The 27,896-nt window shown below is 45.2% G+C and overlaps 1 protein-coding gene across 1 annotated transcript in view; it reads left to right on the top strand.

Moving 5' to 3' along the window:
* Nucleotides 1-3,267: 3,267 nt before the first annotated feature.
* Nucleotides 3,268-27,896, top strand: part of LOC135820012 (uncharacterized) — a 38,193-nt gene continuing 13,564 nt past the window's right edge. The window contains exons 1-12 of the mRNA XM_065333312.1: nt 3,268-3,399; nt 4,877-4,978; nt 8,237-8,338; nt 17,877-17,978; nt 18,846-18,947; nt 20,832-20,933; nt 22,273-22,374; nt 22,586-22,684; nt 23,273-23,347; nt 24,592-24,789; nt 26,561-26,786; nt 27,208-27,497. Of these exons, the coding sequence (XP_065189384.1) occupies nt 3,268-3,399; nt 4,877-4,978; nt 8,237-8,338; nt 17,877-17,978; nt 18,846-18,947; nt 20,832-20,933; nt 22,273-22,374; nt 22,586-22,684; nt 23,273-23,347; nt 24,592-24,789; nt 26,561-26,786; nt 27,208-27,497 (1,632 nt within the window). The remainder of the gene's footprint in view (nt 3,400-4,876; nt 4,979-8,236; nt 8,339-17,876; nt 17,979-18,845; nt 18,948-20,831; nt 20,934-22,272; nt 22,375-22,585; nt 22,685-23,272; nt 23,348-24,591; nt 24,790-26,560; nt 26,787-27,207; nt 27,498-27,896) is intronic.

Here is a 27,896-nt window from a genome sequence, read left to right on the forward strand (position 1 = left end):
GTGCATAACCCAAGTGTGCGCAACTTTGGCAAATGACGGACTAGACAGTGTCATTTTTAGGGGAGTGCGCTGGGGGCACCCGCCCCTCCCTCAAATATTTTGACCTGGATGTCAAAAAACACCAATCTGCTGCACGGGCTGCAGATGGTGGGAGGCTAGCATCCAAAAGCGGTACGTACGGTACGCGGTGCGTCAATTACACTGTAAAAGAAACAATTGACTGTGTAAATCTACACAGGTGCACAGATTCCAGGACGCTGTCTATGCATGTTGAGACTTTTAATCGTGTCCAGTGATGTGCTGAATGCAGGGCTGCGCTAGTGGGACAAAACAAAGCTTCTCATCGGTAAGCGCTTCTTTCGTAAACTAACTTTGTACAACAATGTTTTGAGGATAATCGCCTAGGGGTTCGAATTGTGGTTGACTCGAAGACTTTTCTGCGGAGTCTCAGTGACATCCAAAGAGGCCAAGCTATGGCCAGCAGAGCCCTGGATGAATATTTGCAAAGCATTCTTGCTACGGCGGAATTCCTGTTCCACCTGGAAAGAGTACGACTGATCACGTCGTTGTAAGTCTAGTTTGGAACAAACAGTTACTGACATTCGGCAAGATGCGGAAGTACCAGTTTTCAGTGACCAGCGGGAACATGATTGAGAACAGCTTTGTATGCCCCAAAAAAAGTTGGCCAAGGATGTACTCGAAGGATGTACTTCCTCCGCGTCATCGAAATTGTCGCAGTTTGACTTTTGATATAAAATGGGGTATTTACTCACCAGCACTCGTACCAGAGGCAAGGAATCAGACATAGGCGATATTCATCAGTATAGGGTGACGGCAAAGTTACATTTTCTGGTACTGGAAGCTGGAATTTTTTAACTAGACGCAATTTCTTCGCTGATGTCGCTGCGATGGTAATTTCGACTCGCTGAGATCAGTCAGGCGTTGCAGCCTGCACATTTCTCGTGCTTATGGCCATTCACTCAAGCCTCATCACTGTTGTACCTTAGCTGGGGTGAGAATGACTTCGTGGAACAAGTGGCAGCGCTTGGAGAAACATCGAGGGGTCAGCAAACTAAATGCCTTCAACAGTGATAAAATTTGTCGCTCTGGCTGAGACACTCAGTACATGATTGTACCTGCAAGAGCTGTGTAGACTCTACACGTAGTGCTAGTGATGCACGCGCAGGTGCCGTACCATGGTATACCAGTGATGCTGAAAAAGAGGGCGCGCTGGACGTGATAGGAATTAGTAGGTCTACACTTTCCTGCATGAGCTGTGACCACACAGCTAAAATAAATGGGCATGCCATGGCTAAAAAAGTTCATTTCAAGATCAAGGTGATTCCGCCGACGGTAATCAACCGACCTCGCAACGATCGTGTATTCTTACTAGGCTTCGTTGGTGGTGGAGTAGAAATTATCCAGAGCTAGCAGACGACACAAGCATAGCAGCTCCTGTCCTGTGGAGAAAGTCAAAGCGTTTGAGATGAGGCGCGACCAACTTTCAACCTTCCTTGAAATATTTCGGAACGATATTTTTGCGTCCATTGACATCAGCGACGACGAGGACTTCATCTCTGTATGAAACTCTCAGTCCAAATGTCCTGGAACGTTACTCTAGTCTTCAGACTATCATACTGTGTAATAAGTTTTGAATGGCTTAGCTTATGGAGTTGTCAGTAACAAGTGACAAGTCACTAGTCAAACTGCGACAATTTCGATGACGCGGAGGAAGAAATAACAAAAGTAACATTATTGATGATTGTAGAAACTGAGATACGCCTGTAAGAAACCCATCGGATGTTATTGCATTACTATTGTTGGATATCTATATGAGCGGCATGTGTCACTGTGTCACTAGTGACTTTGGGGAGGAATTATACCATTTTTTTTTAAATTGGCTGAACTGGGACAGTAACATGATGTCATACACCCCCACCCCCAACAGGGACACCTTAAGCCAAATCCTGGACACACCACTGCTACATGGTACATTCTCTGCATTATTCTGGTCATTTATTTACATTCCATGAAGTATTTTATGGCAATAGGCAGAATGAGCGAGGCGGACATTGTGCATAGCAAAGACAAAATAATAAGTCCTAGATATTTCTAACCGGCTTTCATGAAACCTTCGTCAGGGAAATACGTTTCAACAATGATAACTAGCCATGAATACTTATAAAAGCATAATGCAATCGACTTACCAGAGTTGTGTATATGACCATGCTTCACATCATAGTGAGTTGTACGTTATATTCAATATGAGTACTTTTCTGATGGATAAATCATAGGAATGTCTGGTCATGTGTGTTTCTTGTACACAGGCAGGTGACCTTCCTGTTCATTTGGCTGCCTGTAAAGGAAAGCTAGACGTCGTCAAGTATCTACTAGATCTCCAACAAGACACGATCTCTGTAAAGAACAATGTAAGTTGAACAATCTCTACCATTGACTCTCCTTACAGCACAGCACTCTTCTTGGTCATGAGGATCACTGTTCTAACTCTATGTCTATTGCTGGGGAATATCACCAGTTGGATACCGACTCGCCCGGATTCCAGTCGCCTGCCATATTATGGTAATGTTTTGGTGCATTTTGAACGGTGCTCGATTGGAAAACAGTGAAGGTTCTTTGAATCAAGGGCATGACTCTTCGATTTAGGGCTTATACCACAACGGGATCTGAAAGTTTTAGGTCGGGGAGCTGTACATTGTTTTGTCACTTGTCACGGTTGTGGACTCATCGTTGTAGCATAGATGAGGGTGGACTATTCCGTGCGGAAAGCTAAAATTTTCTTTCTGAAAGCACAACTACTGGCAAGGAGAAACACACATTCTCTGACTACTAGTAGTATATGACTGTACGTAGAGTTAACGGTCTGATATTGATGAGTCATAATGTGCAACTATTAGCACAATGATGAGTGCTGTGGTACTGATATTCAACTATCTGATGTTTAGTTCCATCACGTCTCGAATACGCACGCCAACGTATTCCTCTTTCTCACCTTTTTTCCCCCCCACAACTTAGAACCTTCCAAGATTCCGGCTGTTGGTGTGCACATTTGAGACGTGATGGTTGAATGTCGGTACCACAGCTGTCATTATTGTGCTAACTGTTGCACTTTGTGACTCATCAATATCATGCTTATAATTATATTATTGTCAGTGTGGGATAACTACGGAAGGCATGTAAAACTTTGGTCACAGTAGGTTGTACATAATTTGTAAGATAAAGACTGCAGAGAGATAACATGATGTATGAATGTCTGAACTTGTCTTTACCTGCACACAGGGCGGTCAAATTCCTGTTCATCTCGCCGCTTCCGGTGGGCATCTGGAAGTCGTCAAATATCTACTGGAACTCCAACCCGAGACTGTCTCTGCGAAGGACAAAGTGAGTCGAGCAATCTTTGGCACTCTAATGGTCACGAGTGCATAACCCAAGTGTGCGCAACTTTGGCAAATGACGGACTAGACAGTGTCATCTTTCGGGGAGTGCGCTGGGGGCACCCGCCCCTCCCTCAATTATTTTGACCTGGGTGTCAAAAAAGCACCAATCTGCTGCACGGGCTGCAGATGTTGGGAGGCTAGTATCCAAAAGCGGTACGTACGTACGCGGTGCGTCAATTACACTGTAAAAGAAACAATTGACTGTGTAAATCTACACAGGTGCACAGATTCCAGGACGCGCTCTATGCATGTTGAGTCTCTTGATCGTGTGCTGTGATGTGCTGAACTCAGCACTGCGCTAGTGGGACAAAAAAAAAGCTTCTCATCGGCAAGCTCCTCTTTCTGAAACTAACTTTGTACAACAATGTTTTGAGGATAATCGCCTCGGTGTTCGAAACGTGGTTGACTCGAAGACTTTTCTGCGGAATCTCATTGACATCCAAAGAGGCCAAGCTTTGGCCAGCAGAGCCCTGGATGGATATTTGCAAGGCGCTCTTGTGACGGCGCAATTCCTGTTCCAACTGGAAAGAGTACGACTGATCAAATCGTTGTAAGTCCAGTTTGGAGCGGGCTGACATTCCACCAGAAGCAGAAGCACCTGTCGTCAGTGACCAGCCAGAACATGATGAGGAACAGCCTTGTATGCTCCGAAAATAATTTTTTGGCAAGGGTGTACTAACTAAAGTAAACTGATGATTGTAGCAACTGAGATACGCCTGGAAGAAACCCATCGAATGTGATTGCATTACTATTGTTGGATATCTATATTACCGGCCTGTGTCACTGTGTCACTAGTGACTTGGGTGAGGAATTATACCATTTTTTTAAAGTTGGCTGAACTGGGACAGTAACATGATGTCATACAACCCCCCCCCCCCCCCCAGCCGGGACCCCCTAAGCAAAATCCTGGACACAACACTGCAACATGGTACATTCTCTGCATCATTCTGGTCATTTATTTACATTGCATGAAGTATTTTATTGTTATTACCTGATGATGGCCAAGTGCCGAAACGTTGTAAAATAACGGAACTGGTTCGGATGTGATATGCAGCGCTATGGGAATGGGTGTGTCCACCCGAATTCTTTTCACAGATGAAGCTGCAGGAAGCCTCAGCCCTTCTTCAAATATTTTATAGCAATAGGCAGAATGAACGAGGCGGACATTGTGCATAGCCATGACAAAGTAATGCGTCCTAGAATTTCCTATCCGGCTTTCATGAGACCTTCGTCAGGGAAATACGTTTCAACAATGATAACTAGCCATGAATACTTATAAAAGCATAATGCAATTGACTTACCAGAGTTGTGTATATGACCATGCTTCACATCATAGTGAGTTGTACGTTATATTCAATATGAGTACTTTTCTGATGGATAAATCATAGGAATGTCTGGTCATGTGTGTTTCTTGTACACAGGCAGGTGACCTTCCTGTTCATTTGGCTGCCTGTAAAGGAAAGCTAGACGTCGTCAAGTATCTACTAGATCTCCAACGAGACACGATCTCTGTAAAGAACAATGTAAGTTGAACAATCTCTACCATTGACTCTCCTTACAGCACAGCACTCTTCTTGGTCATGAGGATCACTGTCCTAACTCTATGTCTATTGCTGGGGAATATCACCAGTTCCATACCGACTCGCTCGGATTCCAGTCGCCTGCCATATGGTAATGTTTTGGTGCATTTTGAACGGTGCTCGATTGGAAAACAGTAAAGGTTCTTTGAATCAAGGGCATGACTCTTCGATTTAGGGCTTACACCACTACGGGATCTGAAAGTTTTAGGTCTGGGAGCTGTACATTGTTTTGTCACTTGTCACGGTTGTGGACTCATCGTTGTAGCATAGATGAGGGTGGACTATTCCGTGCGGAAAGCTAAAATTTTCTTTCTGAAAGCACAACTACTGGCAAGGAGAAACACACATTCTCTGACTACTAGTAGTATATGACTGTACGTAGAGTTAACGGTCTGATATTGATGAGTCATAATGTGCAACTATTAGCACAATGATGAGTGCTGTGGTACTGATATTCAACTATCTGATGTTTAGTTCCATCACGTCTCGAATACGCACGCCAACGCATTCCTCTTTCTCACCTTTTTTCCCCCCAAAACTTAGAACCTTCCAAGATGGAAGGCTTCTGGTGTGCACATTTGAGACGTGATGGTTGAATGTCGGTACCACAGCTGTCATTATTGTGCTAACTGTTGCACTTTGTGACTCATCAATATCATGCTTATAATTATATTATTGTCAGTGTGGGATAACTACGGAAGACATGTAAAACTTTGGTCACAGTATGTTATACATAATTTGAAAGATACAGTCTGCAGATAGATAACATGATGTATGCATGTCTGAACTTGTCTTTACCTGCACACAGAACGGTGGCATTCCTGTTCATCACGCCGCTTTCGGTGGGCATCTGGAAGTCGTCAAATATCTACTGGAACTCCAACCCGAGACTGTCTCTGCGAAGAACAACGTGAGTCGAGCAATCTTTGGCACTGTAATGGTCACGAGTGCCTAACCCAAGTGCGTGCAACTTTGGAAAATGACAGACTACACAGTTTCATTTTTAGGGGAGTGCGCTGGGCGCACCAGCCCCTCCCTCAAATTTTTTTACCTGGATGTCAAAAAACACCAATCTGCTGCACGGGCTGCAGATGGCGGGAGGCTAGCATCCAAAAGCGGTACGTACGTACGCGGTGCGTCAATTACACTGTAAAAGAAACAATTGACTGTGTAAATCTACACAGGTGCACAGATTCCAGGACGCGCTCTATGCATGTTGAGACTTTTGATCGTGTGCTGTGATGTGCTGAACTCAGCGCTGCGCTAGTGGGACAAAAACAAAGCTTCTCATTGGCACGCGCTTCTTTCTGAAACTAACTTTGTACAACAATGTTTTGAGGATGATCGCCTAGGGGTCTGAATTGTGGTTGACTCGAAGACTTTTTTTGCGGAGTTCCAGCGACATCTAGAGAGGCCAAGCTTTGGCCAGCAGAGCCCTGGATGGATTTTTGCAAAGCGTTCTTGCGACGGCGCAATTCCTGTTTCAACTGGAAAGAGTACTCCTGATCAAATCTTAAGTTTAGTTCGGAGCGAACAGTTACTGACATTCGGCCAGATGTGGAAGTACCAGGTTTCAGTGCTCAGCCAAAACATGATTGAGAACAGCCTTGTATGCTCCAAAAAAATTAGGCAAGGATTTACTAACTAAAGTACCATGATTTATGATTGTAGCAACTGAGATACGCCTGTAAGAAACCCATCGAATGTGATTGCATTACTATTGTTGGATGTCTATATGACCGGGCTGTGTGACTGTGTCACTAGTGACTAGGGCGAGGAATGATACCTTTTTTCCCAAATTGGCTGAACTGGGACAGTAGCATGATGTCCTACACCCCACCCCCGACAGGGACCCCCTAAGCCAAATCCTGGACAAACCACAGCTACATGGTACATTCTCTGCATCATTCTGGTCATTTATTTACATTCCATGAAGTATTTTATGGCAATAGGCAGAATGAGCGAGGCGGACATGGTGCTTAGCAATGACAAAATAATGCGTCCTAGAATTTCCTAACCGGCTTTCATGAGACATTTGTCAGGGAAATACGTTTCAACAATGATAACTAGCCATGAATACTTATAAAAGCATAATGCAGTTGACTTACCAGAGTTGTGTATATGACCATGCTTCACATCATAGTGAGTTGTACGTTATAGTCAGTATGAGTACTTTTCTGATGGATAAAGTATAGGAATGTCTGGTCATGTGTGTTACTTGTACACAGGTAGGTGAACTTCCTGTTCACGCTGCTGCCTATAATGGAATGCTAGACGTCGTCAAGTGTCTACTAGATCTCCAACCAGACACGATCTCTGTAAAGAACAACGTAAGTTGAACAATCTCTACCATTGACTCTCCTTACAGCACAGCACTCTTCTTGGTCATGAAGATCACTGTCCTAGCTCTATTTCTATTGCTGGGGAATATCACAAGTTCGATACCGACTTGCTCGGATTCCAGTCGCCTGCCACATGATAATCTTTTTTGGTGCATTTTGGACGGTGCTCGATTGGAAAACAATGAAGGTTCTTTGAATCAAGGGCATGACTCTTCGATTCAGGGCTCACACCACTACGGGATCTGAAAGTTTTAGGTCTGGGAGCTGTTCATTGTTTTGTCACTTGTCCCGGTTGTGGACTCATCGTTGTAGTATAGATGAGGGTGGACATTTCCGTGTGGAAAGCTAAAATTTTCTTTCTGAAAGCACAACTACTGGCAAGGAGAAACGCACATTCTCTGACTACTAGTAGTATATGACTGTACGTAGAGTTAACGGTCTGATATTGATGAGTCATAATGTGCAACAATTAGCACAATGATGACTGCTGTGGTACTGATATTCAACTATCTGATGTTTAGTTCCATCACGTCTCGAATACACACGCCAATGCATTCCTCTTTCTCACCATTCCCCCCCCCCCCCCGAAACTTAGAACGTTCCAAGTTGGAAGACTGTTGGTATGCACATTTGAGACGTGATGGTTGAATGTCGGTACCACAGCTGTCATTATTGTGCTAACTGTTGCACTTTGTGACTCATCAATATCATGCTTATAATTATATTATTGTCAGTGTGGGATAACTATGGAATGCATGTAAAACTTTGGTCACAGTAGGTTAACATAATTTGTAAGATACAGACTGCAGATAGATAACATGATGTATGAATGTCTGAACTTGTCTTTACCTGCACACAGATCGGTCGCATTCCTGTTCATCACGCCGCTTCCGGTGGGCATCTGGAAGTCGTCAAATATCTACTGGAACTCCAACCCGAGACTGTCTCTGCGAAGGACAAAGTGAGTCGAGCAATCTTTGGCACTCTAATGGTCACGAGTGCATAACCCAAGTGTGCGCAACTTTGGCAAATGACGGACTAGACAGTGTCATCTTTCGGGGAGTGCGCTGGGGGCACCCGCTCCTCCCTCAATTATTTTGACCTGGGTGTCAAAAAAACACCAATCTGCTGCACGGGCTGCAGATGTTGGGAGGCTAGTATCCAAAAGCGGTACGTACGTACGCGGTGCGTCAATTACACTGTAAAAGAAACAATTGACTGTGTAAATCTACACAGGTGCACAGATTTCAGGACGCGCTCTATGCATGTTGAGTCTCTTGATCGTGTGCTGTGATGTGCTGAACTCAGCACTGCGCTAGTGGGACAAAAAAAAAGCTTCTCATCGGCAAGCTCCTCTTTCTGAAACTAACTTTGTACAACAATGTTTTGAGGATAATCGCCTCGGTGTTCGAAACGTGGTTGACTCGAAGACTTTTCTGCGGAATCTCATTGACATCCAAAGAGGCCAAGCTTTGGCCAGCAGAGCCCTGGATGGATATTTGCAAGGCGCTCTTGTGACGGCGCAATTCCTGTTCCAACTGGAAAGAGTACGACTGATCAAATCGTTGTAAGTCCAGTTTGGAGCGGGCTGACATTCCACCAGAAGCAGAAGCACCTGTCGTCAGTGACCAGCCAGAACATGATGAGGAACAGCCTTGTATGCTCCGAAAATAATTTTTTGGCAAGGGTGTACTAACTAAAGTAAACTGATGATTGTAGCAACTGAGATACGCCTGGAAGAAACCCATCGAATGTGATTGCATTACTATTGTTGGATATCTATATTACCGGCCTGTGTCACTGTGTCACTAGTGACTTGGGTGAGGAATTATACCATTTTTTTAAAGTTGGCTGAACTGGGACAGTAACATGATGTCATACAACCCCCCCCCCCCCCCCCCCAGCCGGGACCCCCTAAGCAAAATCCTGGACACAACACTGCAACATGGTACATTCTCTGCATCATTCTGGTTTTTTATTTACATTGCATGAAGTATTTTATAGCAATAGGCAGAATGAACGAGGCGGACATTGTGCATAGCAATGACAAAGTAATGCGTCCTAGAATTTCCTATCCGGCTTTCATGAGACCTTCGTCAGGGAAATACGTTTCAACAATGATAACTAGCCATGAATACTTATAAAAGCATAATGCAATTGACTTACCAGAGTTGTGTATATGACCATGCTTCACATCATAGTGAGTTGTACGTTATATTCAATATGAGTAGTTTTCTGATGGATAAAGCATAGGAATGTCTGGTCATGTGTGTTTCTTGTACACAGGCAGGTGACCTTCCTGTTCATTTCGCTGCCCATAAAGGAAAGCTAGACGTTGTCAAGTATCTACTAGATCTCCAACGAGACATGATCTCTGTAAAGAACAATGTAAGTTGAACAATCTCTACCATTGACTCTCCTTACAGCACAGCACTCTTCTTGGTCATGAGGATCACTGTCCTAACTCTATGTCTATTGCTGGGGAATATCACCAGTTCCATACCGACTCGCTCGGATTCCAGTCGCCTGCCATATGGTAATGTTTTGGTGCATTTTGAACGGTGCTCGATTGGAAAACAGTAAAGGTTCTTTGAATCAAGGGCATGACTCTTCGATTTAGGGCTTACACCACTACGGGATCTGAAAGTTTTAGGTCTGGGAGCTGTACATTGTTTTGTCACTTGTCACGGTTGTGGACTCATCGTTGTAGCATAGATGAGGGTGGACTATTCCGTGCGGAAAGCTAAAATTTTCTTTCTGAAAGCACAACTACTGGCAAGGAGAAACACACATTCTCTGACTACTAGTAGTATATGACTGTACGTAGAGTTAACGGTCTGATATTGATGAGTCATAATGTGCAACTATTAGCACAATGATGAGTGCTGTGGTACTGATATTCAACTATCTGATGTTTTGTTCCATCACGTCTCGAATACGCACGCCAACGCATTTCTCTTTCTCACCTTTCCCCCCCCCCCCCCCCCAAAAAAACTTAGAACCTTCCAAGTTGGAAGACTGTTGGTGTGCACATTTGAGACGTGATGGTTGAATGTCGGTACCACAGCTGTCATTATTGTGCTAACTGTTGCACTTTGTGACTCATCAATATCATGCTTATAATTATATTATTTTCAGTGTGGGATAACAACGGAAGGTATGTAAAACTTTGGTCACAGTAGGTTATACATAATTTGTAAGATAAAGACTGCAGATAGATAACATGATGTATGAATGTCTGAACTTGTCTTTACCTGCACACAGGCCGGTGAAATTCCTGTTCATCGCGCCGCTTCCGGTGGGCATCTGGAAGTCGTCAAGTATTTACTAGAACTCCAACCCGAGACTGTCTCTGCGAAGAACAACGTGAGTCGAGCAATCTTTGGCACTCTAATGGTCATGAGTGCATAACCCAAGTGTGCGCAACTTTGGCAAATGACGGACTAGACAGTGTCATTTTTAGGGGAGTGCGCTGGGGGCACCCGCCCCTCCCTCAAATATTTTGACCTGGGTGTCAAAAAAACACCAATCTGCTGCACGGGCTGCAGATGGTGGGAGGCTAGCATCCAAAAGCGGTACGTACGGTACGCGGTGCGTCAATTACACTGTAAAAGAAACAATTGACTGTGTAAATCTCTACAGGTGCACAGATTCCAGGACGCGCTCTATGCATGTTGAGACTCTTGATCGTGTGCTGTGATGTGCTGACCACAGCGCTGTGCTAGTGGGACAAAAAAAAGCTTCTCATCGGCAAGCTCCTCTTTCTGAAACTAACTTTGTACAAAAGAATTCGGGTGGACACACCCATTCCCATAGCGCTGCACATCACATCCGAACCAGTTCCGTTATTATTACAACGTTTCGGCACTTGGCCATCGTCAGGTAATAGCAATGAATACCGTGGAAGCCACACAAGACCAGTATATACGCAGAGTGTAGCGCCAAAAAAGATGCGAATTATGTCACCTAGTGTGCAGAAGGGGGGGGGGGGACAGAGAGAGAGAAAAGGCGCAACTAGCACATCACGGAGGAGAAGCAACAGAAGGTAGCGCGCATTGTGCTCTGTGAATGGCGTTACGCAGAGTGTAGCGCCAAAAAATAAAATGATGCGAGTAATGTCACCTCTATACAGAGGGGGGGGGGGGAGAGAGAAGGTGCAACTGTGCACATCACGGAGAAGAAGAGCGCGCCGTTGTGCTCTACGAAGTGAGGGCACATGCCAAATAATTATGGTGTTAATTCTAGCACAGGAGGGGAGCACGGCTGGAGCTATCCCGTATCTGTCCCGTATCTCTCCCGTATCTGTGACTACAAAGGCTCTACAGGATTGTACATAACAGCTGTCCACAATATTTGCGGGCTCCTGTATCTGTCCCGTACCGTACCAATATTCGTCGTATTATGTATACGACTCCCTGATGTAGAAGGAGATTTGGAAAGAAATAGGGAGACGATGAGGAAATTAAATTAGAATAGACGCCGATTATGTGATAGGATGCGTCAGCATAAACATACTTTGGAAGAGAGATCCCGTCGTCTCCAAAATAAGCGCGAACGAGCGATTCAGGGCCGGTCACAGGAAACGTCGGAAGAGAGATCCCGTCGACTCCAGAACGCCCGTGATCGGTAGAGTCCGGCGGTACCAGGCAACGTCAGGACAGACATCCCTTTGAGTCCAGAACGCCCGTGATCGGCAGAGTCTACGCCGATCCCAGGAAACATCAGGACAGACATCCCGTCGAGTCCAGAACGCCCGTGATCGGCAGAGTCAGCGCCGGTCCCAGTAAACAATTTCGACGTGAGCAGCAGGTCACTCGCGTTGATTTTTCGACGTGCGAGCCAAATAACGCGAACTGAACTTTCGCGTCGCAGACATCCCGTCGACGCGCAGAAAAACTAAATCTGCAGCCTCTTTTGCCGTCGGACAGGATACGTATTTTAGGAGACTGTAAAATTATGTAATGTGCTCCACAGGCAACCATGCATTCGGCGTCGTCATTGGCTCAACAGGTCAATGTACATGTTGTCATGTCCTGGACATGGACCATATGTATGTAGTGCGCATGCTCGCACGTGAGCTTGGTCTTTTTCGGATATGGAGTTTGAGATGTACTGAAATCTGTAATGGCTTCGAGTGTGTGTGTGATCGAGCTGGATGAGTCCGAGTTGAACCCACCGGGGGTAGGACACAACAACTGGCGACGAAGATATGGCTCGGATATCATCGCTTCAGCCGTTTACCGGCGGCGACTTTGAAGAGTTTGAGGAAAGACTTGAATTCTATTTCTTTGCCAATGATATTGGAACCGTGGCTGCTTCGGCCAATGCTGCAGACAAGTTGGCTGCCAGCAAGAAAAGGAAGGCTGTATTAGTGAGTTTGCTGTCTGCAGAAGTCTACTCGATTTTGAGGAGCCTCTGTCTGCCAGCGAAAGTAGCTGACAAGAAACTGTCGGAGATTTGCGATCTTTTGAGGAAGTATTTTCAACCTGCAATTTCGCAAGTTTCGGCGACGTTCAATTTCCATCAGTTGAAGCAGAAGGAAAATGAGTCGACTGCGGATTTCATCATTCGTCTGAAGAGATTGGCTGTGAGGTGTGAGTTTGCTGATCACCTCGATCGAGCGCTTCGAGACCAGTTTATTGCTGGCTTAAGCAGCTCATCCACTCGAAATTTCTTATTGACGAAAGAAGATACTTCGGCACAGTCGTTCAATGACATCGTCAAACTAGCTTTGACGCAGGAATCGGCGGCGCGTGCAGCCGTGCAGCTGACCTCTCAGCAGGAAGTGCACAAGGTGAATCACCGGCCAGTGGAATCGCGTTCGCAGCCGCAGTCTGGTGTTTCTCGTCAATCTCATCAATCTCGAGAGCAGAGATTGTGCTACCGCTGTGGGTCTACTCAACACTTGGCGGATAAGTGCAAACTCAAGGCCACTGAGTGCCGTCACTGCCACAGGAAGGGGCACTTGGAGCGTGTTTGTCGGCAGAAATCCACGTCAGGCGCGTCGGTGCACAATGTTGTGACTGATGACGCAGGTGGGCATGAATCTGCTGATCTTGAGTGCATGCCAATGTTCCACATTTCGGATCAGGGCGAATTGAAGAGCAAATCTGTGCCCTCCTACAAATTGGAAATTGCTGTGAATGATGTTCCTGTTGTAATGGAAATCGACACGGGCAGTGGCATTTCAATCATTTCTGTCCATGATTTTGAGTCACTTGGGGTGTCTCGTACAAATTTAACCAAACCGAGTGTACGCATGACCGGTTTTTCTGGGGCAGAAATCAAATGTATTGGTGAAGGGAAGTTCAATGTCAGCATTGATGGTGTGGAGAAACCAACACTACTCCGTGTGGTGGATAATGGTGGTCCGTCATTGTTGGGCAGGGATATGTTGTCCCAATTTACTCTACCGTGGAAACAGATTGTCAATGTCAATCATGTTCAAATGGATGGTAGGAGGAGAGCTCTCATTGAGGAATTTGAGGAGCTATTCGATACGACTCAGGTTGGCAAGCTGAGGTCGGCTCAAATCACCCTGAGAGTGGATGATTCTGATCCAATTTTCCACAAGGCGCGTCCCGTACCGTTCTTTATCACGGAGAAGTACGAGGAGGCTTTGGAGAAATTGGAAGCAGAGGGAGTTATTCGCAAAGTTGAGCACTCCAAATGGGCATCGCCTACTGTGCCAGTACTGAAATCGGATGGTAGTATCCGAATTTGTGCTGATTACTCTCGCTCAATCAATGCCAAGTCTGATTTGGAGCACTACCCGCTACCTACTATTGAGGAAATGTTAGCGAAATTGTCGGGGGGAGATAAATTCACCAAATTGGATCTCTCCCAAGCCTATCACCAACTGGAGCTTGATCCAGCTTCTCGGCCGTACACGACAATCTCTACTCACAAGGGGTTGTATGAATACGTGAGATTGCCGTTTGGCATTCACTCGGCAGTGGCAATTTTCCAACGCACAATGGAATCCATATTGGCAGATCTGCCTGGGTGCATCGTCTATGTGGATGACATCCTGATTACTGGGAAGGACGAGGATGAACACCACAACAACCTGATCAGGGTACTACGTCGCCTACAGGAGGCCGGGATGAAGCTTAATCCCAGTAAGTTTCATTTCATGATGGATGAGATTTCCTACCTGGGTCACACGATTTCTAGTGCTGGTGTGGCTCCCACAGCGGATAAGATTGAGGCAATGCGGGACGCTAAGGCTCCTTCGAATGTTAACGAGCTTCAATCATTCATTGGAACGGCGAATTTCTTGCGACGGTTCATACCTCATTTTGCAACAATAATGGTACCTCTGTACAATCTGGTGAAGAAATCTGCTGAATGGCAATGGGAGGAAAATGAGCAGAATGCATTTTCTCGAATCAAGGCTGCACTGTGTTCCAGTGAAGTACTCATTCACTATTCCTCGGAGAAAGATCTGATCCTTCAAACGGATGCTTCGGGCATTGGTCTCGGTGCGGTAATGTTTCAGAAGGACGAATCGGGCGAGCTTCGTCCTGTAGCGTACGGGTCTCGTGTTCTCTCGTCAGCGGAGAAGAACTACTCCAATATCGAACGGGAGGCGTTGGCGTTGGTGTTTGGAGTTACCAACTTTCGTCAATATCTGTTGGGACGGACGTTCATGCTGAGAACGGATCATCAGCCATTACTCAAATTGTTCGGCTGCACAGAGAAAGTACCTACTCTGGTATCTTGGAGGCTGAAAAAATGGAAGATGGTTTTGTCGGCATACAACTACTCAATGGAGTACATTCCGGGCAGAAAGAATGTATTTGCGGACTATTTGTCGCGCAAGCCAATGAGTGGCGATCCTACTCGTGATGAAATGGTTGAACAACAGGTGTTGTTTGTTCAAGAAGAATCTGAAATCATCAGGGCTGCTACTGTAGCGGCGGAAACGAAACGGGATGTCGTCCTGAAGAAGGTACTCCATTTCACGATTAATGGTTGGGAGGAAGTGTCAGAGCCAGAACTCTTTCCTTACTTTGCTAAACGGTGGGAACTGTCAGTTGAGGACAACATCCTTTTATGGAATGGAAGGGTGGTCATGCCCGACTCCCTGAGAGTAATCCTACTCAATGACCTACACTCAGAACACTCTGGGGTAGTGAGAATGAAACGGTTGGCTCGGAGATACGTTTGGTGGCCTAAAATCGACGAAGATATTGAGTCGACGGTCAAGCAGTGTGCCCTATGTCAACTCGATGCCAAGAATCCCCCCGAAAGAGTTTGCAACTTGGACATGGCCGGCAGGACCGTGGCAGAGACTGCATCTCGACTTTGCAGGACCGTTTCTCGGCAAAATGTTCCTGGTATTGGTGGATGCGTACTCCAAGTACATTGACGTTATTCCGTCGTCCCATGCTACGTCAGCGTCAACAATAATGGCTTTGCAACGCGTGTTTGCTATTTTCGGCCTGCCAAACCATATCGTCACGGATAATGGGTCACAGTTCACAAGCGATGAATTTCAAACGTTCTTGCGGAAGAATGGAATTCATCACACGTGTACCGCTCCTGGCCATCCGGCCACCAATGGAATGGCAGAACGGTACGTGGGGTTTTTCAAGAGCAAAATGAAAGTCATGGATGAGGAACCAGGGCAACTTCACTCAAAGTTGCAGAGGTTTTTGCTCTCGCATCGTACTACCCCACAGGCGAATGGAAAAACACCGGCCGAGATGTTGATGGGGCGACAACCTCGCATCAAATATGATCGTTTGAAAATGGAAGGGCGTAAGGGCGTGGAGGTTTACGAGAACAATCTGGAGCACATGCCGGAATTTCAGTGCGGCCAAGCTGTCCTGGCTTTGAATTTCGGCAAAGGAGGAGATAAGTGGGCCCCAGCCGTGGTCACGGCAGTTCTCAGTCCGATGACGTATCAGATACAAGTCGGTGATGCAATGTGGAAACGCCATCGCAACCAGCTCCGTCCTCGGCAAATCCCTCAGTTCGATGCAGGGGCGTCTGAGCAGAGTGGAGCAAGTTTAACAGCTCAGGTTCCGTCACAGCCGTCATTCAGCAACAACGACGCCAGTGTCACGGCAGCGGAGCTAGGCGCGCCGGTCTCAGCAACAACCGGTACTAGTGAGTCTGCGTCGGTTAGCACTTCACGTGCCAGCTACAGCAAGACGTCGTCACCGCAAGCTGAACGACGGTCAACCCGCGCTACTGTTCGACCAGTTCGTTTCAAGGATTGACGTTCAGAACACACAGTTCATATAGACCTACTCTAGTCTGTGGAGTTTTAATGATATATTTTGGACTCTGCTGGATATTGTATATAATTATATATTTATGGTGTATATATGGTGTATAGTGTATCATGAAATATTATGTCTCGGCAGTTGTGAGTTTTGTGATTGCATCTTGATATGTTTACTATTGCATAGTTCTAGATGCTTCGCCTCAACTAGTGAGGGGGAAATTGTCATGTCCTGGACATGGACCATATTTATGTAGTGCGCATGCTCGCACGTGAGCTTGGTCTTTTTCGGATATGGAGTTTGAGATGTACTGAAATCTGCAATGGCTTCGAGTGTGTGTGTGATCGAGCTGGATGAGTCCGAGTAGAACCCACCGGGGGTAGGACACAACACATGTATTGCTACAAAAAGGCCAGAAAATCCGATCACTGTATTAAAATCAACTAATGTTCGCTGGCGATTTAATTTCGCTGATTTCGCCGCTTGGTACCAACCGGCCAAAGTAAATCGCAGGCCAACGTTTGTCATATAGGCAAATGATGCATGATTGAGCAATGGATGCATGATAGAGCCAAAATACCCATCGATTTCAAATTTGACGTGAAACTGCGCGTCACGTCGGAAATAACGTGCATCTTAACCTCTCTAATAGAGAGGTTTCTATTTCTCTTCGGCCAAAATTTGTTGATTTACAATATAAGGAGATAAAAGAAAAGAAGGAGCAAAACAAAAGTAGATGATTATTAGAGAAATAACAATCCGCAATAAATTCTGCAAATACTTTTGCCTAACTCATAATATTCAAACCGATTGAAACGTTTTTGCAATACAGTGATGTGGCCAATCAACGAAAAAGACATTCCCATCAGTTCTTATAACATGTACGATGAGCTAGGCAAAAAAGCATAAAAGCATAGCGTAGGGCCCTGAGCTTCCAAGCTCTCTCGTTTATTTACATTCGATGAAGTATTTTATGGCAATAGGCAGAATGAGCGAGGCGGACATTGTGTGTAGCAAAGACAAAATAATGCGTTCTAGAATTTCCTAACCGGCTTTCATGAGACCTTCGTCAGGGAAATACGTTTCAACAATGATAACTAGCCATGAATACTTATAAAAGCATAATGCAATTGACTTACCAGAGTTGTGTATAAGACCATGCTTCACTTCATAGTGAGTTGTACGTTATATTCAATATGAGTACTTTTCTGATAGATAAAGCTTAGGAATGTCTGGTCATGTATGTGTGTTACTTGTACACAGGACGGTGACCTTCCTGTTCATCTTGCTGCCCGCAATGGAAAGCTAGACGTCATTAAGTGTCTACTAGTTCTCCAACGAGACACGATCTCTGTAAAGAGCAGAGTAAGTTGAACAACCTCTACCATTGACTCTCCTTACAGCACAGCACTCTTCTTGGTCATGAGGATCACTGTCCAAGTTCTATGTCTATTGGTGGGGAATATCACCAGTTCGATACCGACTCGCTCGGATTCCTGTGGCCTGCCACATGGTAATGGTTTTTGGTGCATTTTGGACGGTGCTCGATTGGAAAACAGTGAAGGTTCTTTGAACCAAAGGCATGACTCTTCGATTCAGGGCTAACACCACTACGGGAAGTGAACGTTTTAGGTCTGGGAGCTGTTCATTGTTTTGTCACTTGTCACGGTTGTGGACTCATCGTTGTAGCATAGATGAGGGTGGACTATTCCGTGCAGAAAGCTAAAATTTTCTTTCTGAAAGCACAACTACTGGCAAGGAGAAACGCACATTCTCTGACTACTAGTAGTATATGACTGTACGTAGAGTTAACGGTCTGATATTGATGAGTCATAATGTGCAACTATTAGCACAATGATGACTGCTTTGGTGCAGATATTCAACTATCTGATGTTTTGTTCCATTACGTCTCAAATACACACGCCAACGTATTTCTCTTTCTCACCTTTCTTTCCCCCGAAACTTAGAACCATCCAAGTTGGAAGGCTGTTGGTATGCACATTTGAGACGTGATGGTTGAATGTCGGCACGACAGCTGTCTTTATTGTGCTAACTGTTGCACTTTGTGACTCATCAATATCATGCTTATAATTATATTATTGTCAGTGTGGGATAACTACGGAATGCATGTAAAACTTTGTTCACAGTAGGTTGTACATAATTTGTAAGATACAGACTGCAGATAGATAACATAATGTATGAATGTCTGAACTTGTCTTTACCTGCACACAGCTCGGTCAAATTCCTGTTCATTACGCCGCTTTCGCTGGGTATCTGGAAGTCGTCAAGTATTTACTAGAACTCCAACCCAAGACTGTCTCTGCGGCGGACAACGTGAGTCGAGCAATCTTTGGCAAACTAATGGTCACGAGTGCATAACCCAAGTGTGTGCAACTTTGGCAAATGACAGACTACACAGTGTCATTTTTGGGGGAGTGCGCTGGGGGTACCCACCCCTCCCTCAAATATTTTGACCTGGGTGTCAAAAAAAGACCAATCTGCTGCACGGGCTGCAGATGGTGGGAGGCTAGCATCCAAAAGCGGTACGTACGGTACGCGGTGCGTCAATTACACTGTAAAAGAAACAATTGACTGTGTAAATCTACACAGGTGCACAGATTCCAGGACGCGCTCTATGCATGTTGAGACTCTTGATCGTGTGCTGTGATGTGCTGAACGCACCGCTGCGCTAGTGGGACAAAACAAAGCTTCTCATCGGCACGCGCTTCTTTCTGAAACTAGCTTTGTACAACAATGTTTTGAAGATAATCTCCTAGGGGTTCGAATTGTGGTTGACTCGAAGACTTTTCTGCGAAGTCTCAGTGACATCCAGAGAGGCCAAGCTTTGGCCAGCAGAGCCCTGGATGGATTTTTGCAAAACGTTCTTGTGACGACCCAATTCCTGTTTCAACTGGAAAGGGTACGCCTGATCAAGTCGTTGTCAGTCTCGTTCGGAGCGAACAGTTACTGACATTCGGCCAGATTCGGAAGTACCAGGTTTCAGTGCTCAGCCAAAACATGATTGAGAACAGCCTTGTATGCTCCAAAAAAAATTAGGCAAGGATTTACTATCTAAAGTATCATGATTGATGATTGTAACATCTGAGATACGCCTGTAAGAAACACATCGGATATGATTGCATTACTATTGTTGGATATCTACATGACCGGCCTGTGTGACTGTGTCACTAGTGACTAGGGTGAGAAATGATGCCTTTTTTTCTCCAAATTGGCTCAACTGGGACAGTAGTATTATGTCCCCCCCCCCACACACACAACCTTACCGCCGACAGGGACCCCTAAGCCAAATCCTGGACACACCACTGCTACATGGTACATTCTCTGCATCATTCCGGTCATTTATTTACATTCCATGAAGTATTTTATGGCAATAGGCAGAATGAGCGAGGCACAGATTGTGCGTAGCAATGACAAAATAAGAAGTCCTAGAATTTCCTAACCGGCTTTCATAAGACCTTCGTCAGGGAAATACGTTTCAACATGAATACTTATAAAAGCAAATGCAATTGACTCACCAGAGTTGTGTATATGACCATGCTTCGCTTCATAGTGAGTTGTACGTTATATTCAATATGAGTACTCTTCTGATGGATAAAGCTTAGGAATGTCTGGTCATGTGTGTTACTTGTGTGGACTCATCGTTGTGGCATAGATGATGGTGGACTATTCCGTGCGGAAAGCAAAATTTTCTTTCTGAAAGCACAACTACTGGCAAGGAGAAACGCACATCCTCTGACTACTAGTAGTATATGACTGTACGTAGAGTTAACGGTCTGATATTGATGAGTCATAATGTGCAACAATTAGCACAATGATGACTGCTGTGGTACTGATATTCAACTATCTGATGTTTAGCTCCATCACGTCTCGAATACACCCGCCAATGTATTCCTCTTTCTCACCATCCCCCCCCCCCCCCCCCCCGAAACTTAGAACCTTCCAAGCTGGAAGGCTATTGGTGTGCACATTTGAGACGTGATGGTTGAATGTCGGTACGACAGCTGTCATTATTGTGCTAACTGTTGCACTTTGTGACTCATCAATATCATGCTTATAATTATATTATTGTCAGTGTGGGATAACTATGGATGGCATGTAAAACTTTGGTCACAGTAGGTTAACATAATTTGTAAGATAAAGACTGCAGATAGATAACATAATGTATGAATGTCTGAACTTGTCTTTACCTGCACACAGATCGGTCGCATTCCTGTTCATCACGCCGCCTTCGGTGGGCATCTGGAAGTCGTCAAATATCTACTGGAACTCCAACCCGAGACTGTCTCTGCGAAGACCAACGTGAGTCAAGCAATCTTTGGCACTCTAATGGTCACGAGTGCATAACCCAAGTGTGTGCAACTTTGGCAAATGACAGACTACACAGTGTCATTTTTGGGGGAGAGCGCTGGGGGTACCCACCCCTCCCTCAAATATTTTGACCTGGGTGTCAAAAAAAGACCAATCTGCTGCACGGGCTGCAGATGGTGGGAGGCTAGCATCCAAAAGCGGTACGTACGGTACGCGGTGCGTCAATTACACTGTAAAAGAAACAATTGACTGTGTAAATCTACACAGGTGCACAGATTCCAGGACGCGCTCTATGCATGTTGAGACTCTTGATCGTGTGCTGTGATGTGCTGAACGCAGCGCTGCGCTAGTGGGACAAAACAAAGCTTCTCCTCGGCACGCGCTTCTTTCTGAAACTAGCTTTGTACAACAATGTTTTGAAGATAATCTCCTAGGGGTTCGAATTGTGGTTGACTCGAAGACTTTTCTGCGAAGTCTCAGTGACATCGAGAGGCCAAGCTTTGGCCAGCAGAGCCCTGGATGGATTTTTGCAAAACGTTCTTGCGACGACCCATTTCCTGTTTCAACTGGAAAGGGTACGCCTGATCAAGTCGTTGTCAGTCTCGTTCGGAGCGAACAGTTACTGACATTCGGCCAGATTCGGAAGTACCAGGTTTCAGTGCTCAGCCAAAACATGATTGAGAACAGCCTTGTATGCTCCAAAAAAAATTAGGCAAGGATTTACTATCTAAAGTATCATGATTGATGATTGTAACATCTGAGATACGCCTGTAAGAAACACATCGGATATGATTGCATTACTATTGTTGGATATCTACATGACCGGCCTGTGTGACTGTGTCACTAGTGACTAGGGTGAGAAATGATGCCTTTTTTTCTCCAAATTGGCTCAACTGGGACAGTAGTATTATGTCCCCCCCCCCCCCCACACACACAACCTTACCGCCGACAGGGACCCCTAAGCCAAATCCTGGACACACCACTGCTACATGGTACATTCTCTGCATCATTCCGGTCATTTATTTACATTCCAGAAAGTATTTTATGGCAATAGGCAGAATGAGCGAGGCACACATTGTGCGTAGCAATGACAAAATAAGAAGTCCTAGAATTTCCTAACCGGCTTTCATAAGACCTTCGTCAGGGAAATACCTTTCAACAATGATAACTAGCACTGAATACTTATAAAAGCTTAATGCAATTGACTTACCAGAGTTGTGTATATGACCATGCTTCACATCATAGTGAGTTGTAGGTTATATTCAATATGAGTACTTTTCTGATGGATAAAGATCAGGAATGTCTGGTCATGTGTGTTACTTGTACACAGGGAGGTGAGCTTCCTGTTCATCTTGCTGCCTATAATGGAAAGCTAGACGTCGTCAAGTGTCTACTAGATCTCCAACCAGACACGATCTCTGTAAAGAACAATGTAAGTTGAACAATCTCTACCATTGACTCTCCTTACAGCACAGCACTCTTCTTGGTCATGAGGATCACTGTGCTAGCTCTATGTCTATTGCTGGGGAATATCAGGCTGAAACAACAGCAAGCACTGGTACTTTTGCAATTTGCAAAGGCTTTACAAGCTATTTATATCTGCTGTGATCTATCATTGTGTTGCTGCCATTATTTCTGTGTAGGATGGGAGAACTCCTCTCGTTGCGGCAGTGTACTTCGGGAAAGCAGGTTGTGTACCCTACTTGCTGGATTTCACCTGGACCAAGCTTACATATGATGCAGTAAGAGTTGTGAAGAGTATGTTATGTTATTAATAGGTTTACTGGTTTGTATTAGAAGATATTTATGGTTACCGTGAGAACCTTTTTCTCTAAAACCACTCCCCAACTCCCTCTCCACTGCACAAGTTGTTTATCAGCATGGTATGATTGTTTTCCCTGGCACACATATATGTAGCTATTCAGTGCATAATGTTGCATAGCATGGGCGATCTCACTGGAAGCTAGTGATTATATGAGGACAGAGTACTTTCTGCAGATTTTTATAATTGCATAAGAGAAGACTAGCATGCGTTCTTCTCTAGTCTATTTCCTCACTGTCTACTTCAAGGTGTGTTGGTATCATCATCGTGTACAGTGCATGTCTTGTTACTCCTTCCTTTAGTCAACTTATTTTGTTAAAAGTATTGAGCGCTACCTGAAAGCTCTACCATCTCTTACCATGCACCAGTGCTATATACGGTGTAGCAAGTAGAATGGCTGGTGGTGTTCGGTGGTATTATGGATATGTGGTGGTTGTGCTGACTAGTAAAATTGACGAAGGGAAGATTCTACTGCTTTACCAATATTGATTCTGTGTTTCCAATCCAGGCCAAGAAGATTGTGGAGGAAGCCAGTAGGATAGCTAAAGTTCGAGGGGAAAGGCAAGCATTGGACTTGATTAAGGTGAGATCTGTCGTTCCTTAGGATCAATAACCCGTTGGAGGAAAGACAAATTGGTACAAGTTTTGAGTAACCACCCACTGATGTGACCAGATCAAATACAAATGCAGTTGGAAGATGCGACAAGGCACACAACTGACAGGGGTGCTGAGACATTCAAAGCAATGATACCTAGGTCCAACACATCTCCAAATCAAAAAAACAATAACTTTCCAAGGTGGAAAGCTCAGGTTGGGGAGGCAAGGTGCAAAGAGGATGAGAACAAGTAATAATACATCTCGGCGGGGATGCAGTGGTGTGGTGGAGGGGGTTGGAGTGGTGTGCTGTGGGGTGGGGGGGGGGGGGTGCGGGGGGGGGGGGGGCAGGAGTGCGGGGGATGGGGGGGGGGTGGGATTGATCCTAGTGTGACACCAAAGAGAACAGGGGAAGCAGAATATTGCGTTACCTCAACACCCCTAACTTGAATGAGAGGGAGAATGAGAGAGAGAATGCCATGGTAGAGTGGAGGATGGACAGAACCCTAGCAAGGGCACTAGATATCCCAGGTCTGTATTGAGAGGACCCCAAACTCACTCTGTATCAGCCCTATACTGTGTTGGGGCGCAGCATTGGGATGAATGCTTGGAGCTGGTTGCTCACGATCAGCAGCTGTGGCAGGCAGTTGGGACTGGCTATTAAAAAAAACTCTGGCTCAGAGCAGAAGATCCAAGGGGAAGAATAGACGTGACGGGAAAGAGAAGGTCAGGATCGCAAGGGACGACAAAGTCAATACACCATGACAGAAGATATGGGGTGTAATGAGTGTCTAAAGTCGCCACTTGTTGGAGGCCAAAACTGGAGATGTATTTCCCTTCAGTTACTGTTGTTGGTTTCCTAAGTGGAGCAGTTAGTTTGGCGATCATTCAAGAGTACCTCAGGCTACTTCCCGCCACATGTACATGTAGTCTACGTGGTCAGTTCATGCTCAAAGTCATAGTTGTTCATACGGAGACCAGTCCGTATATAGCACGCTTCGCACAGAGAGCGGTATGAAATCTGTCTGAATTTTGATCTCGAGCCACCGCAAGGTTTCCATCCGTACTTTGGCACATCCTACTGTATGGCAGAAACTCTGTAATGTAATCGCAACTTCTTGAAGGCGCCAGCTGTGCAATATGGGTTTGATTTCATGGAGCACAACTGTAGTTCATGTGTTCAACTTACATGCATTGGGTATTGTTGTTGTGTGCTGCATTTGTATGCTCCAGACCAGCTTGATCTGTGCAGAGTTTGGTATTGAGGGTTACACTGATCCTACTGAACTGATTGCCAGCGTGTGCGGAGCAGAAGGGTCAGGGAAATCTACCTTCATTGCATCCTTCACAGCAGAAGGTTTCTTCAATAAACTACTACGTCAGGAGAATCAACCGGACATGAAGGCAAAAGATTTAGCATCCCGAACAAAGGTGAGTTGAAAGCAATGTTGAATGTGCTCAGTAAAACATGTATATAGGACACATTGTAATTCGACTGATTACATTACCACCAAAAACAACATTGTACTCGTAAGCGTACAACTGATAAATCACCATGCGATAAAATATATAGATACAGTATTTGCCGGCGTTTAACAGGCTCCTGAGCATAATGCGCATCCCCATTTTGGAGCAATGTTTTGGCAATTCAAGTTATGTCCGGAGTATAATGAGCGGCCTTGATTTGACGGCATTATCGACCATTAAAAAGACAACAATATGGTGTGACCATCGTTAGAATTTATCATAAGATGATTCATATGTACATTTGTAAAATGCACATGCTACCACTGGGGTCTCGTACCCATCATGTATTAGCAGTGTAGCTGGCAGTAGACATTAGGAGTACACAGATATGACCGCTGGTGCAGAGTGAGAGGTGGCAAACTTCGCAACAATTTGATGCATTGCACTACTTTTTGACGTACAGTCAAATCTGTTGTAAGCGACCGCCCCTTGGTGCAAGAAAAAGCGGTCGCTTACGGCAGATGTCTCTTACGGCAGATGTATGGTAAATCCGGCATACCAGGTATATGCTTCCATGTACTCAAATCGACGAGAATAATGTGATTTTTAATATCATTTTATTGGATATTCAACGACGACCATACCCGTATAGTACGCGTATGCGACACGGCAGTAGATCGACACTGCCTGGACTTGAGAGCTACAGCACAGCCTCAGTACAGGCCAGGCGCCAGTCGATCGCACTTGCAAGACAGCGCATTTTCACACTTTGCAGTTGACAACGCACTGGCAAGTACAGTTTCGCACCTTACTGAACCTGGGTCACGGTCGCTTACAGCAGATTTGAATGCAGCCACAGTGCATGAAATCGCGGTCGCTGGTCGCGCACAGCAGATGGTCGCTCTGGACAGATCAGTTTGTATGTGAAACCGTCGGTGCACGGAAAATCGGTCGCTAACGGTAGATGGTCGCCTACAGCAGAGGTCGCTAACGGCAGATTTGACTGTACATGCATTTTTCACATTCGGAGCATAGTGCGCACCTGCGATTTGGGGCCTGAAACACTACATCTAAAGTGCGCACTATACTGTACTCCGTACAATAAGGTACCTGATTGTACTGCCATGCACTGCTATGTATTGTATCAACATATAGCTATGCTATTCTGTTGCTTTAGACCAGTATGATGGTACTGAGCTGGGTGTAATTTGTACAGTACCGTATTTGCCCGAGTATATTGTGCACCTTTGTATAACGCGCACCCACAATGTTCAACCACAAATTCACACAAAATGGCTCTATTCGGTGTATAACGCGCAGTCAAATCGGGGATATTTGGTTCTGAAATTGATCTCGTCAAAGGATGACAAAACTTAAGAATATTTTCCTGTGAGTCAGACTATGACTATGAAATTGATGGAATTACGAACTGTGAATATGAAAACAACATTGTTTTTTCCGTGGATGTTCTCGAACGTCGATGAGCCTGCACACTTGCTCCGTACGATACAGTGCATTACGTGTAAAGTGCACACTTGCACACTTGCACCCCTGCACACCTGCACACTTGCACTCTGGCACTTTTGTACTAGATTCTCGTATTCGGTGTATAGTGCGCACTGCAGATTTGAGCTTCAAAATTTACTGCTCAGGGTGCGCGCTATACACCAACAAATACGGTATTTGCTTTCTCAGGGCACATTCAATTTTGAATTGTTTTATCTTTTCCATGTAGGGAATTGAAGAAACCATTTACAACCAATCGCAGGTGAAGGTGCATTTCCGCGACTTTGCTGGCCAAGAACATTATAACGTGTCACATGATATATTCACGGTTTCCATGGCAGCACCATCTGTTGCCGCAATAGTGGTGGACGGCACAGAGTGTGTTGATAAGATCACACAGACTGTCAGTGCAACTGCCGCCAATATTGTTTGTCGCCTGTCTGCACCTGATGATGGTAAGTGGATAGCAATGGATGATTTTCTTGCATATCACATGATCTATTCAGCCATTTTCTTGCATGTCACATGATCTATTCAGCCAATCATGAACACTGCACATATATCCCTACCTGCAGCCACAAAGTTATGAAAAAAGAACAGACCCTTCCAGTTTCCTGTTCAATCACAGGTTTTCTCAGCAGAAAACATGCCAAAAACGACAAACAGTTGATCATCAGGCTGCCCTGGTGCCCATATCACTCAAAATAGTAATGCCGTGACATGATCCTGGGATGGATAGACTTGCAATCTTCTCCATTCTGGCATACGAGGAAGAACAGGGAATACTTCACTGTCCTAGATTGACTGATTGTGTAATCATGTACTGGTAATGCATGTTATTGGCAATTGTGTCACTTTGTCTTCTTGCATTATCAGGCTCCCCACTGACTGAGCAACACGAGCAGCAGCAGCAGCCACACGAACAGCAGCAAGAAGAACTGCAGCAGACGCAGAAACTTGATGTTATCGCAATTGCCACACGAGCTGATCAGCTAACACCTGAAGAGCGCACTGAAGTGGAGAAGGCCATAAAGAGAGGAATGAAAGCATTCTCTCAGCACTTGGATCTCTGCTTTGTGAGAGTAGTGGATGCTAGAAAGTCCAACAGTTACAGCATGAATGATCTAAGGAGAGATTTCATGCACTTGGTCCATCGAGTGTTGGCGGTAAGATTTCTCATTTCCCAAATATGGTAAATTTACTTTGTCTTGAGTGTTGGTCTAGTAGCTGGTTGAGTAGCCCGCCTCCCTCTCTCTCCCTCTTCTCCCTCCCCCTTCTCCTCCCCCCCCCTTCTCCTCCCCTTTCCTCCCCCTTCTCCCCTCCCCCTCAAGGATGCGTCTTAGAGAACTGCTATGCATTTCAAAGGGGACGTAAACCCTAAAATCAAAATTCCACCAGTTGTAGTCTTCGGGGTCTGAGTCGAATGGTCTTATTCCGAGGAAGCTGAGACGCTCCCTTCCTCCTTTATTCCCAATCGAACTCGCACACTTCCACCGAAACTGGGTGACTGCGCCCTACTAGATGGGGATTTGATGCAAAAGTCACTAAAAGTGCCGTTTTGTTCT

The sequence above is a fragment of the Sycon ciliatum genome, chromosome 6 (assembly GCF_964019385.1).
Source record: "Sycon ciliatum chromosome 6, ocSycCili1.1, whole genome shotgun sequence".
NCBI classification, from domain to species: Eukaryota; Metazoa; Porifera; class Calcarea; order Leucosolenida; family Sycettidae; genus Sycon; species Sycon ciliatum.